Source organism: Gopherus flavomarginatus, chromosome 1 (genome assembly GCF_025201925.1).
Source record: "Gopherus flavomarginatus isolate rGopFla2 chromosome 1, rGopFla2.mat.asm, whole genome shotgun sequence".
Taxonomy (NCBI): domain Eukaryota; kingdom Metazoa; phylum Chordata; order Testudines; family Testudinidae; genus Gopherus; species Gopherus flavomarginatus.
In genome coordinates, this window is record NC_066617.1 from 16,872,685 (window position 1) to 16,886,307 (window position 13,623).

The 13,623-nt window shown below is 48.6% G+C and overlaps 1 protein-coding gene and 1 long non-coding RNA gene across 5 annotated transcripts in view; one reads left to right on the plus strand and one right to left on the minus strand.

Annotated features, from left to right (window-relative positions):
* Window positions 1-4,773: 4,773 nt before the first annotated feature.
* Window positions 4,774-6,078, minus strand: LOC127043212 (uncharacterized). Its single transcript, XR_007772177.1, has 2 exons — window positions 5,410-6,078; window positions 4,774-5,273 (listed from the first exon to the last, which is right to left on the minus strand). It is a non-coding gene; the product is annotated as an uncharacterized LOC127043212 (long non-coding RNA).
* Window positions 6,079-6,590: 512 nt separating this feature from the next.
* The window catches only part of OPTN (optineurin), a 34,183-nt gene continuing 27,150 nt past the window's right edge, over window positions 6,591-13,623 (plus strand). For 2 of the 4 annotated variants that reach the window (XM_050936893.1, XM_050936894.1), the window contains exons 1-3: window positions 6,593-7,038; window positions 10,886-11,062; window positions 13,371-13,558. In XM_050936893.1, the coding sequence (XP_050792850.1) occupies window positions 10,897-11,062; window positions 13,371-13,558 (354 nt within the window). In that variant the 5' untranslated portion in view covers window positions 6,593-7,038; window positions 10,886-10,896. Of the gene's footprint in view, window positions 7,039-10,885; window positions 11,063-13,370; window positions 13,559-13,623 lie in introns of all 4 variants that reach the window. The other 2 variants (XM_050936895.1, XM_050936897.1) reach the window with 2 other exon arrangements.

The window sequence follows — 13,623 nt, forward strand, 5'->3', positions numbered from 1 at the left end:
CCAACATAAAACAGATTTGACAGAAAATATTTGATCATCCCTAAACTGAGCCTGTCCTGTAAGGGGATTGATTAGTTCCTGCTCTCTGTGGAAAGACCCTTATTGACTCTAATGAGCTTTGGATCACACCGTAAGTTCACTAAGTTTGCAATGTTCCTCTTCAACACAATACATTGTCTTGGGGCATTGGTATTCATTGGGGCATTCACCAACAGTTTTTTAGTCCATATCTAGTTTGGGTTTGGTATACATAAAGTTATCATCTGTTGGCTGTTCAGTGGCCTGCATGAAATGACCTCTGTGAAAATGTTCATTGGCTGTTCTGAGGTTAAGTGAAATGGAAATCTCAGTCCAGTTCCTAGTGGACTAGGGCCTCCATCACAAAAATCACCAGCACAACTGACATTCCTATTGACAGTCTCAATGGACAGCATAAGGACTGTAAAAATACAGAGACTAGAGAGTAGCGTCTTGGAGAACAAGGACTGGGAAGGAGTTCCATGCTTTGGGGTGGCATTAGAGAAAGCAATAAGAGTCATAGGAGAACACAGGAGTCTAGCTCAGAGGAGTACTCATTTAATAGATGACCATGGCCAAGGCTGGTGTTTTCTATCTGCATCTGGCCAGGAGGACCTTTCTCTTGGATGACGCCTTTGCAGTCATTATCTACGTGTTTGTCACTTAGAGATTAGCCTGTTGATATGTACTCTACATGAGACAACATCTTATATTAATTCCAAACAGATACTCATGTAGAAAGTGGTAATTTGTGTGAGCACAGGACACCAATTCCCAGAATCTGCACTGGCTACATGTTAGTTTCTGAGTGGAGCTTAAAGTGCTGGTTCTGATCTATAAAGGAGAGAGAGCATGAGTGTGTGAGACCTGTCATGGTTGGGACATGCAGAGGGGTTTGTGGTGGAGTTCCCTTGGCTTAGATATAAATTTTGTAGATTTTAAGGCAAGTTGGGACAATTATGATCATATCATTTGACCTCCTGCATAACACTTGCCATAGCACTTCCAGGAATTAATTCCGGCTTCAGGTCCAACAGCTGTGGTTGAATTAGAGCATATCTTTTACAAAAACATCCAATTTTGATTTAAAGATTTCCAGTGATGGGAAATCCACCATGATCCTTGGTCAATTGATCCAATGGTCAATTATCCTGACTGTTAAACATTTGCACTTTATTTAAATTTGTCTAGCTTCAGCTCCCAGTTATTAGATCTTGTTACACCCTTGTCTGCTAGCTTGAAGAGTCCTTTGTTATCAGATTTTTGTTCCCCATGTAGACAGATTCATAGACTTTAAGGTCAGAAGGGACCATCATGATCATCTAATCTGACCTTCTGCACATCACAGAACCTCACCCACTCCTGAAATAGATCCCTAGCCTCTGGCTGAGTTACTGAACTTCCCAAATCATGGTTTAAAGACTTAAAATTACAGAGAATTCACCATTTATTACACTAGTTGAAATCTACAAGTGACCTGTGCCCCATGCTGCAGAGGAAAGCGAACCCCCCTCAGCAATTGTTACTTACAGATAGTGATCAAGACACCCCTTAACCTTATCTTTGATACGCTAAATAGATCAAGTGCCATGAATCTTTCACTATAAGTTATATGTGCCAGTCCTTTAAGAGAATACAAGAGGGGGCTGGTTGCAAGACTTTCCCCATGATGGTCCCTTGACTTTGCAATTCACTTCCTAACTCAGTCTAAATGACCAAATTTGTTGACCTTTACAACCTGTTGCAAAGCCCATCTGTTTGGGGAGGCTTGAGATTTGAATGGGATGGGGGAATAGAGTTTTGCGGAGGCTGAGGTTGGGAAATTCCACTTTTGTGGACCAATTCCTCTTGTGTGAAGAAAAACTGTTGTCGTAGACTGGATTTTGAATGATCTGCCAAAGGTGCTGTCGCATTGGTCACTGGCCCCTTTAAGAGGTAATGCATCCAGCTCGACCAGTGTCTCACTCAGATCTTCTCCCCAGGTGGGGAAGTTATTCCAGTCACATGACAGATCATACAGCTAAATCAGTCCAAGCCTATAGATAAATAAGAACCAACCAGAGAGCCAAAGGAAGAAAATAGGCAGACAACTCAAGAGAACGCCTACCTGGCCTTAGAAGGAGGGCTATGGACCCCTGAACCAAGGGTGGGAAGAGGTGCTCTGTGAACCAGGGCTGGAAACTGGCTGCTGGGGAAGATGGCTCAAATCACAACACAGACCCTGAGCAAGAGAGCTGTGGGAGCACTAGGAATCCTGAACCAACAGGATGAAGGATTGGAGACTGAGAGGCCAAAGAGTCTGAATTTTGAAAACATTTAATAAATAAGATCCCACAAGTATTCTGGTATGGAGAAAATTATTGAAAGACCCCTGAGGGAATTGAGGGCTGGGTGCTGGCAGGGCCACACTGTGCCACACGGGATTAGCTCTGGAACAGGCCCCTCTTATAGTTGCCTAGTGCCTGTGTTCCTCTTATATGCTGAAATAAAAATAAAGAAGGTGAAGCTAAATTGCGCATATGCCTTTGAAAATCCCCCTCAATCAGGGCCAGCTCTAGCAATTTCGCCGCCCCAAGCACGGTGGCACGCCGTGGGGGGCGCTCTGTCGTTCGCCGGTCCTGTGGCTCCGGTGGACCTCCCGCAGGCGTTTCTGTGGACGGTCAGCTGGTACCGCGGCTCCAGTGGATCTCCTGCAGGCGTGCCTGCGGGAGGTCCACCGGAGCCGCGGGACCGTCCACAGCCACAACTGCGGCAGGTCCACCGGAGCCGCCTGCCGCCCTCCCAGCAACCGGCAGAGCGCCTCCTGCGGCGTGCCGCCCCAAGCATGCGCTTGGCGCGCTGTGGCCTGGAGCCAGCCCTGCCCTCAATAAAGGGTGTTAGCATAATGGGCTTTTATTGGAGTGTTATTTATTAAATATATGGCCATTTCCCAGGTGCCCCTCTAACTTTTGAATTAGTTAGCAACTTCTTGTGAGTATCATGGCCCAAAGAGGTCTCAAGGATAGAGTTGAATGAGGCTAGTGGGGCCACCTCCGGACTGGTATTCCAGGTACAGGGACAGCACAAAAGAAATGAAGTAGAAAGGCTGGCATCATTAACAGGATTGCCAGGCATCCCGGTAGAAAAGGGACTTGGCAGCTCCGGTCAGCACTGCTGGCCAGGCCGTTATAAGTCCAGCTGGTAGTGCAGCGGGCTAAGGCAGGCTCCCTGCCTGCCCTAGCTCTGTGTGACTCCCAGAAGCAGCATGTCCTTGTGGCCCCTAGGCGCAGGGGTGTCAGGGGGCTCCGTGTGCTGCCCCAAGCGCTGTCTCTGCAGCTCCCGTTCGCTGGGAACTGCGGCCAATGGGAGCTATGGGGGCTGTTGCCTGCAGGCAAGGGCAAGGCACAGAGTACCCTGGCCATCCCTGCACCTAGGGGCTGCAGGGACATACCAGCTGCTTCCAGGAGCCTCCTGAGGTAAGCACCGCCCAGCCAGAGCCCACATCTCAACCCCCTGCCTCAGCCCTGAATCCCCTCCTGGACCCCAATCCCCTGCTCCAGGTCAAAATCCCTTCCTGCACTCCAAACCCCTCATCCTTGACCCCAGCCCAGAACCTGCACCCCCAGGCAGAGCCCTCGCCTCCTTGCACCCCAACACTCTGCCTCAGCCCAGAGCCCCATCTCGCACCCTGAATACCTCATTTCTGGCCCACTCCAGAGCCCACACCCACTTCCCCAGCCTGGAGTCCCTTCCCACACTCTGACCCCCTCCTGCACTCCCAGCCCAAGTCCTCACCCCCCCTTCACCCCAACCCTCTGCCCCAGCCCAGAGCTCCCTCCCACACTCTGAACCTCTCTGCCCCACTTCCCATCCCAGAGCCCCCTCCTGGACCCCAAACCCCTCATCCCCAGAGCCCACACCCCCAGCCAGAGCCATCATCCCTACCCACAACCCCCTGCCCCAGACTGGTCAAAATGAGCGAGTGAGCAAGAAAGCAAGCAACAGTAGGAGGGGGGATGGAGTGAGCAGGGGCAGGGCCTCACGGAAAGGGCAGAGCAGGGGTGTTTGATCTTCTGCAATTAGGAATTTGGCAACCCTAGTCATTAACATAGTGGATTATGGGTGCATAATTATTTAGTAAAGGAGGGAGGGTATGGTCTAGTTATCTCTGTTGCAGCAGCCTGAATGCTGGGATCTCCTGACTTGTAGTCCTAGTTCTGCTGCAATGTTCTTTGGAGGGGCACAATTACTTTGTTTCCCCAGCTACAAGACAGGGATAAATACACTACGTATCCTAGCTAACCCTTAGTTACTTAGTGCTTCACACCAGGGTTGAGTGGGTTAGCTGTTGCAAGGGGCCTTCCCCTCATTTTTCATGCCCTCACTGAAACCGAACAGAGTTCTGTAACATTGGTGGACTGGGGCCTCAGATGTCCTACAGATTCTGGATTTCAGCTGTTCATGCAAATAGGACTGTGAGTACCCCAAGTGAGGAGACTCTGATCTCCCTATGAAAGTAAACTCTTAGATATATTTGCATATTCTCCCCTTCTCCCCCCAACACATGTTGTAGCTGTTCCATTTTGTATGAATACTTAACTAATCATTAGGTCAGAGAGAGAGAGAGAGAGAATGACTCTAGGTTTGCCTACACAGCAACTAGACACCCCTGGCTGGCCCACAACAGCTGACTTGGGCTCAGGCTAATGGGGCTGTTTCATTGCTGTGTTACTCCTAGGGGAATTCTGTGCCAAAAAATTAAAAATTCTACATGCATTTTAAAAATTTGTGTATTTTATTTGTCAAAACAACATTATATAATCATGCCAGTTTCAATGATTTTAGTAATTTATTTCAAAATACCTGTAAGCAACCAAGTCTATAACAATAGACACACAAAATAATTCCACCAGTAGTTAAAGAAATCACTATGATAACCCAGTTCCCGTTTCTCTGCCCCCTCTTCCCGAGTCCAGTCATGGGGCACCCCCCAGCTCAGACACCCCTCCCTACCAGAGCCCAGCTGCAGGGTGCTCTCCCCACAGCCCAGACACCCACACCCCCTACCTCTGAGAGCCAAGGGATCCAGAGGGAAAAACAGCCTGATGCTGGATCCAGCGCTTGTGTAGAGATTCCTGCATGCTACCTCCTTCCTTCAGGGAATGCTGAGAACTGCAGTTGCCAGGGTACCTCCAGCTCACACACCCCCAGCCGTGTCTTCTATTTGAGAGCTGGGCTCAGCTGGGTCCAACTGCCCCCAGTGGTGGCCAGCAGCTCTGCAGCCCATTTTGAGCAGGGGGGAAGAGAGAAATTTTGCACACACATTAATTTCTGTGCAAATTCTGCATACACAAAGGGGAACAATCCCCCCTGGGGAGTACTGTGTAGACTTGACCAGTGGGACCCTCTCACCTTGTAGAGGCCTGGAGCTGGGCTCCAGCACAAGCCAGGAAGCCTACACAGCAGTGAAACAGCCCTGCACCTCGAGTCAGTGGGTGTCTAGGTGCTGTGTAAACATACATGCTGGAGCGTGGTGGCAGGGGTGCCGAGAGCCATTGAACCAGACTCTAAACCCTGTATATGATGGAAACCATTTCAAGCCAGGAGGTGTTGGAGCCCCCCCAGCCCCCCTAGTTCTAGCCCCTAAACCTGGTGGTTAAGAAATCCACCTGAGAGATGAGAGATCCAGGATCCCCTCCCCCTGTTCCAACGATTAATTATTTATCCAAAGGGCAAGAGCTTCAGGCGGGGAGGAGAGCATGACCCAAAGAAAGAGACTGGGGGTGGGAAAGAGGTAAAAGGGGTCTCCAATGGGAGCAGCCATTTCAGGGAGAATCCTAGATTGAAATCAGCCCACTCCTGTCTGGGCCATCCCTAGCTATTTTGGTGCCCTATGCAGACCCCCCCCCCCCCCCGCGGTGGCTGTGTGGGGCACCAGGCCTCTGCTGGCCACTTCCTGTGAGAAACAGACTGACCCTACTGCAGCCAGGGGTGGAGCAGGGGCGGGAAGAGCCAGGGCAAGGGTGGAACAGGGCAGGCAGGGGCAGGGCCTGGGGAAGAGCCAGAGCGGGGCCTGGGGAAAAGCCACGACGCGCCGGAGCACGGGTGGAACAGGGCGGGCAGGGGCAGGGCCTGGGGAAGAGCCGAGGTAGGGGTGGAATAGAGCGGGAAGAAGCGAGGCGAGGCAGGCTGGGGCGGAGCAGGGGCGGGGCCTGGGGAAGAGCCAGGGCAGGGGCAGGAAGAGGCAGGACGAGGCGGGGCAGGGGTGGAATAGGGCGGGAAGAAGCGAGGCGAGGCAGGCTAGGGCGGGGCCTGGGGAAGAGCCGGGGCAGGGGTGGAGCCGGAGCGGGGCCTGGGGGAGAGGCGGGGCAGGGGTGGAGCCGGAGCGGGGCCTGGGGAAGAGGCAGGACGAGCCGGGGCAGGGGTGGAACAGGGCGGGCAGGGGCAGGGCCTGGGGAAGAGCCGGGGCAGGGGTGGAATAGGGCGGGAAAAAGCGAGGCGAGGCAGGCTGGGGCGGAGCAGGGGCGGGGCCTGGGGAAGAGCCGGGGCAGGGGCGGGAAGAGGCAGGACGAGCCGGGGCAGGGGTGGAACAGGGCGGGAAGAAGGGAAGCGAGGCGGGGGACTGGGGAAGAGGCGGAGCAGCCTTAGGAGGGCTCTGACCCTTGTCCTTCAGCTGTCCTGGGGCAGGCCGCGGCGGGGATTCCTCCCCCGGGGAGGTTGTGACGCGCTGGGTGGGGAAAGGGGCGGATCACGCCGCAGTTTGGCAGCCGCCATCCCGGGCTGGGGGTTCGGCGCCAAGGCGGGACCCGCCCTCCGCGGGCGGAGCCCGGGAAAGTCCCCGGGAGGCGGCCGGCGTCACGGGAGTCAGCTGAGCGGGGCCGGGCGGGGAGCGAGGCCTTCACAACAAACCCGCCCCCGCAGCGAGGGGCGCCGCGCAGGACGGGCAGTGGGAGCCTGCGGCGGAGCAAGGAGGCGGCAGCCGGCCGGGCGCGGCCGAGGGACGGAGCCGTTGGGGGAAGCAGGTCGCGGGCTTGAGCTCAGGTGAGCTTCGCCCTCCGGGGCCTGGGGCGAGGGAAAGTGAAACTAACGCCCGTAGCGCGAGGGAGGGGAAAGGGCTGGCGCAGGTGCCGCTTCCAGACACCGACCTGCTGGTGGCACCGTGCCAATGCGGGGAGCCGGCCCTGAGCCCCATGGGGAGCCTCGCCTGCTCCCTGGGATAGACACCCTGCGCGCCGGGACATTCTCAGCCTGCTCCTTGCTCATGGGTCCCCCCGGGCAGAAGGGACCGTTGGGTCAGAGGAGATGATCACCTATATCACAGGCCAGAGAACTCCCCCTAAGTAATTCCTTTTGGAACTGGACTATAGTGTGGGGTCTGTTTGTTTCAAGCCACAGTCTCTGCACAGTTGTTGACTGTCACACAGTAGATAAGCACCCAGACATTCACAATATGCCAGAAATCAAGTTAATCCCATTTCAAAAACAAGCCAATCCCTAAGAACCAAACACTTTATGTGATTAGATCCCCCGGCCTGCAGTCTGGGACTGTGGTGGGCCTGCAGTTCCCCCGACTCTCTTTCTCGCTTGCCCCCCATTACCCATGGTTGCCAGGAGCCGATCCAAAAAAAAGCTACAAGCCAAAAACAAGCCCAATTTCTGTGTTTATTTTTTTGTGAGTTTGACATGTCTGAATCACTGTTGTACCTCAGCCGTCCCCATCGTGCTTCAAAATAGCCATTACTTCAAGAAATGGTAATACTGCAGAGTCATGGCTCAGAGCCCTGCAGGCTTAGAGATAAAAAAGGGCACTGGGGGTTGTGGCCTTTCGATGGAGGCACCAGAAGAATCAGCAGTGTGTTTGTGGGTTGCTCTGTACCTTTGTAAAGAGAACCTGGTAGCAGGTGGCTAGAGCTAGGAGGGGAGACATGAAAAACTGCATAGTTTAAAAGTGAGGCTGAAAAGCTAAATCAAGAAACAAGATCTCGCCCTGCTGTCATAAAGCTGTGACACTTAGGAATGCTGCTAAGAGATTGTTCTCTCTTAGCCTTGACCTATGTCAGGTAACTGGAGCTGTGGAATAAAAGTTAAAGGTCCCATGATAAGAGTCAGTGTCCAGAGATGATTTACATCCATCTCCATGTATTTAAAGAATAAATGACTTTTACCAAACTGAAGGGGCGTGAACTACTGCATTGCTAATTACTAAGGATTATGTTTTAGTCACAGGTATTTTTAGTAAAAGTCATGGACAGGTCACCGGCAGTAAACAAAAATTCACAGCCTGTGATCTGTCCATAACTTTATATACCCCTAACTAAAACTTTGGCCAAGGGGGCTGTGGGTGCTGGGGGGGTGGGCAGTGGGGTGCAGCCTGGGACCCCACTGGTGTTGGAGGGGGCAGACAGCAGTGCGTGACCTAGGATCCCTGCTGGTGCTGGGCAGGGGAGAGGGTTGGCAGGCTCCCTACCCAGCTCCGCACATCTCCCTGGAAGAAGGTGGCACGTTCCTGTAGCTCCTGGGTGGAGGGAAGGCCAGGGGGTCTCCTATGTGCCTCCTCCACCATGAGCTCTGGCACCGCAGCTCCCATTGGCCGGGAACCGCAGCCAGTGAGAGCTGCGGGGGCAGTGCGCAGAGCCCCCTGGCCCTTCTGCCTAGGAGCTGAAGGGATGTGCTAGATGCTTCCGGGGAGCCCCCCCACCATGCCCAAATCCCCTGCTCCAGCTCCCACCCAAACTGCTGCTACGGGGAGGGGCACAATGGCCTGAGACTGCCCCAGCAGTGGTCAGTGTGACTGGCCCAGGGGCTACCTGATCTGCTCGGGCAGCCCTGGAGCCAGCCACACCAGCTGCTACAGAGGTCACTGTGACCTCCATAGCAGACAGGCAGCCTTACTAATGACATACCTCTTCGTGCATGCCCCTTTACATGACCTCAAGATTTTGGTGTCATGGCCACCCTTCCCCTGGATGAGAAGAAATAATTGAGATTCTCACTGGACCCTGTTGGCAGAACTGTTCATTTTAACTGTTGAAACCAGCACTTACAGCTCCTTACAGACCAGGGACAAGAAACTGGAGGCCTGATTTTTCTCCCCCTTTTTGCTTTTGACACCTGTGTCACTCCATTGGAGTGACACCAGTGTGGTGAATTAGAAATGTGGGCCATATGACTCAAACCTGTACCATGACTGTGGAGAGCAGAAACAAATGGTGTTTTTTGCTGAGCAGCTTGCAGCTATTTCTCTTCTGGGGGTTTCCATGTGAGCAATTTCTTATAAATGTGTTGCTATTTGCTTATCTCGTTTTATTTGTTTGTTTATATATTATAATTAATAACACACGTTAAATATGGATAGTGCCAAAGCTTTGTATGGGGCTTTACAGAGTTGAAGGCCAGGTCCCTGCACTGAAGAACTTAGTCTGTATTGGACAAAGCAAATAAAGGTAATCAACAAAGAAAAGAATTAGGAAAGGGAAGGATAAAAGAACAGATACTATTTACTGTAAACAAATCCTAAGCTGTCACTTTTTAAAATTGAGAATGTTTTGGAGCATCATAAGTTTCATTAATTTTGTTATGATTATGGAGTTAGCTCTAAAATCCCTCCCTCCCTCCCTTACAATTAACTTGTGTAGTGAGAGTGAGTCGTGCACCGGTCTGAGACTAAAGGCCGAGTTTGGCAGCACTGGATTCAGTTCACTACTCTGATGCTGGTTTGCTGAGTGACCCTGAGCAAATCCCTTCCCTGTGTCTCCCCCCATCTAAAATTGGGATGATGATACTGGCCGCCTTTGTAAAGAGCTTTGAGTTCTACAGGTGAAAAGTGCTATATAAGAAAAGGGCAGTATCTGTTCCTGGCAATAGAATTACAGCTACAGGACCACATTCCTAAGTATTTGGTTTTCTGATTTCAATAATTACGTATTGCATGCCAGCACCACTTTCACCGGGCTGTCTGTCTCTTGAGCTTGGCCTCTGTGGCAACCATCAAATGCTTGGTGGTGCTCCTAATGGAATACAAATAAATACACTATAAATTATAACATACCAGCCTCTTAACATCCAAATGCACAGAAACTTATGAGAAGGCCTGATTTAAGAAGGGGTAGAAAGGGACAGGTAGATTAGATAATGTAAGGCCATCTGTGGTTGTTCTAGAAATACCTTTTTGGTTTAGGGAGGGAAAGAAAACTTTAAAGTGCTTTTCTTAAACGTTACATGAATATATTGTCTCATACTATAGAATTAGAATTTATAATCACTATTCCATGATGAGATATCTTTGAGATATAATGTATCTTAATTAAAATGATCTTTAGATAGGTTTTTTCCCTCAAAAAGCTTTTTTCCCTCAAAAAGCATTTTATCAAAAAATCAGTTTGTGTTTTTAAAAAAAAACAGATTTTAATTTCTTTTTTAAAAATCATTGATTTTTATCCACCCTGATGTATTCACAGTAGATTGTGTATTGCTGAGGAGATGTGCTGCAGAGTTCTGTATGAAGGCCCAGCATTGTAGGTGAATCTCTTGAACAAAATGTGGATGAAACAGTCAAGTGCTCCCTGGTTTCAAGTCAAAGCCATGTGCAGCTTTCAGGGGTTTGCCTCAGAGTGATGATACAAGCCCATGTTTGCTGAATGGTTAATGAGTCTGGGTTGAGTATTATGTGAATAAACTAAATAGCGAAAGGCTCACACAGATCTTTTGGGGTTTTATCTGGTATAGTCTGTTGTGATAAGCTCAGTAGCAACACTCCTTTGTCATGGCAGGGCAGAACGATCCAGTGGTGTATCCGTGGTATGTCTCGGTGGGTGGCTAGCTACTGGATGTTCTTGGTATGCAACTTCGCAGCAGGAAATTAAATTTCTCTTTGTTAATCTTATTGTAGTCACTGCAGTGATGTCCAGCAAGCCGCTAAGGCGTCCTGCTGAAAATGGTGAATGTCACAAGAGTGAAACGGGAAATGGACCCCACAATCTGGCTTCACCTATGCTTGGCACGTTTACCCCAGAAGAGATGGTGCAGCAAATGAAAGAGCTGATTACAGAGAACAATGAATTAAAAGGTGAATGAGAACCTGCCTCTAAATGTAGAGGCTAGATTCTCCATGGTCTTGTACTTTACCAACTGGGTTTAAAAACACTGTCAAATACAAATTCTGCACCCAATCACAGTGGTGTGGTAACATTTTACTACACTTGCTTGCACTGTGCATATGTGTAAAGGTGTAAGGCAATACAGAATCTCCTCCATGCTAATGGTAATATTTAAGGTGATCTTATGAAATTGAATCTGTATGGAAGAATTAAGGGGAAACAACCAGATTGAAGTATAACTTGGTTTCTTGAGAATTATAGAAATAGTTAGTACAGGTTTGCAAAATTAGTATGAAAACTTACCAGACCGCGCACAAAATCTGTTTAGCTATGATGATTGATGCAAAAACAAATGACATTTCCTCATCAAGGAAACAAACGTATTTGCCCTGGTCAAATAAAGTGTTTTTTCCCTCCTCAAGGCTGGGTTAGTGTGACCCATGGCCAGAGAGTCCCATGAGCCATTAGGCTTTTAAAGTTTATTTTTCAAAACAACATTCTGTATTTAAAATATAGATTATTAATAATTCTTATAGCACTAATCACGCATTATTAATTACATGGGTTACATAAAGGGATACATTTCAGAGCCTTAAATCAATACGATACACAGGATTTATGCTGAGATAAAATAAGAAAGCTCTCTTTGACAGCTCTTAGGGCAAATGGAAAGGTAGAGCAACATATATAATTCATCAGAGGTTAAAAAATGAAGACCAGTTATCTGTACACACATACCATTTGTCTAGCATCTTGTAAGATGCCGTCTCTGTAGACGCAACATCACTAATACTGCTCATTAGTTGTTAAAAACATATATCAGTCTTTTCCAAATTTGAGCACCACCTTTTTAGCTGTAAGAGCTCTTATTTTTACAGCTGTCAGAGATTTCCAGAGTCATTAAGTCCTCTAGGATGTAAAGCCAAGGGTATCTTTCATGGTCTGGGAAGCAATATGTAAATAACTTTATTAATATCTTTTCAATACCGTGCTTGGCAGTCCAATACGGTATGAAGTAAAGTTTCAGGACCAAACTTTCAGCTCATGTAAACTGGTGTAGCTCCATTGTCTTCAGAAGAAGAAAGTCCTCTATGTATATTACAGCTCCAGCACACTTTACTATTGGAAGCTAAAGAAAAGTACATTGTGTTTGAAATCCAGTAACCCTGAAAGAAATTAATCTTTAAAGTGGCTCTGACATGAAATATTTTAAGTCAGTGGTCCCCAACCTTTTCGTCTGGTAGGCGCCAGACGAAGGACTGTGGTGGCGGTTGAGCATCCGCTGAAATGCCGAATTTCGGCGGCGATGCCTCTCGATGACGTCGCCTGCAGGCACCACGTTGGGGACCCCTGTCTTAACTGATCTGTTGGAGCCCTTTCGTAATTGTGTATCCTCACAAATTCATGATGTTTATAAAAGCCTTCTCACCAAGGGAAAAAATAACTATATGCAGGGCAGCAATGAGGCTGATTACTTTGTGTGTTTAACAGCACTTTGTGTCTAATCAAACAGGGAAATAATATAGCTAACCACTTTCAGCCGTAGTAAGCATCAGTATAACTTGTAACACTTTCAGACAGAGATGTGACTTTTAGATTGACAGCATGTCTTTTAAATTCAGTGCCTTTTTTTTTTTGTGGATGTTAGAATGTATGGTCCCTGGCTGAGTCTGACATTTTGTGTAATGGCCCTAAAGCTCTTTAATTTCCTTTGGCTAGATTGCTTATTATTTAAATAAGGATCAGCACTGGCCTCCACATGTTATTTTCACTGAAGTCAATGGAAATTGCATGGGTATCTGAGTGCATAATTGGATCCTAAAGTATCTTGGGTTTTGAATATTTAGACTGCATTTATGTAAATATGTAACCAGGATTTTTCCAGTGAGGCTCAAGAGTATGGTCTGATTCTCCCCTGCCCTGTACCTTGTATAGTCATTTATACCTGCACAAGATGCAAGACAGTGGAGAAGCAAGTCACGCCTTACTTGTAAATGGTGATCTAGTGGTAACCCAAGAGATTCAGAGACCACGGACAGGTAATTTAGTGTTATGGCAATACTATTTTTTTAGAGGGCCGCGAACAAGATCAGCACCCCATTGTACTAGATACAACAAACCTGTAGTAAGAGAGTCCTTATCACCGATAGCTGACCATCTAAATAAAAACACCCTGCTCTTCTGTGCAGAACATTGTCACTGGGCTGGCTCAATTTCCTGTTTCTCTGGCAAGGGATTAGTATCTGTTCATATGTTGTTTCATATGTATCTCTCTAGAAGCCATGAAGATACATAACCAAGCTATGAAGGATCGGTATGAGGAGCTTTCTATATGGCGAGAGAAACAGAAGGAGGAGCGGGAGTTTTACGAGTCCAAGTTCAAAGAAGCTAAACATTACTTGCAAGCCAAGTGCCTTGAAAATGAAGAGCTGCAGAAACAACTTCAAAGTTTAAAAGAGAAAGAGGTAGGGTCTGAAATGGTAAATAAATGTGGCCAGTTAACTTTTATTTTTTAATGGGAGGAGCATTC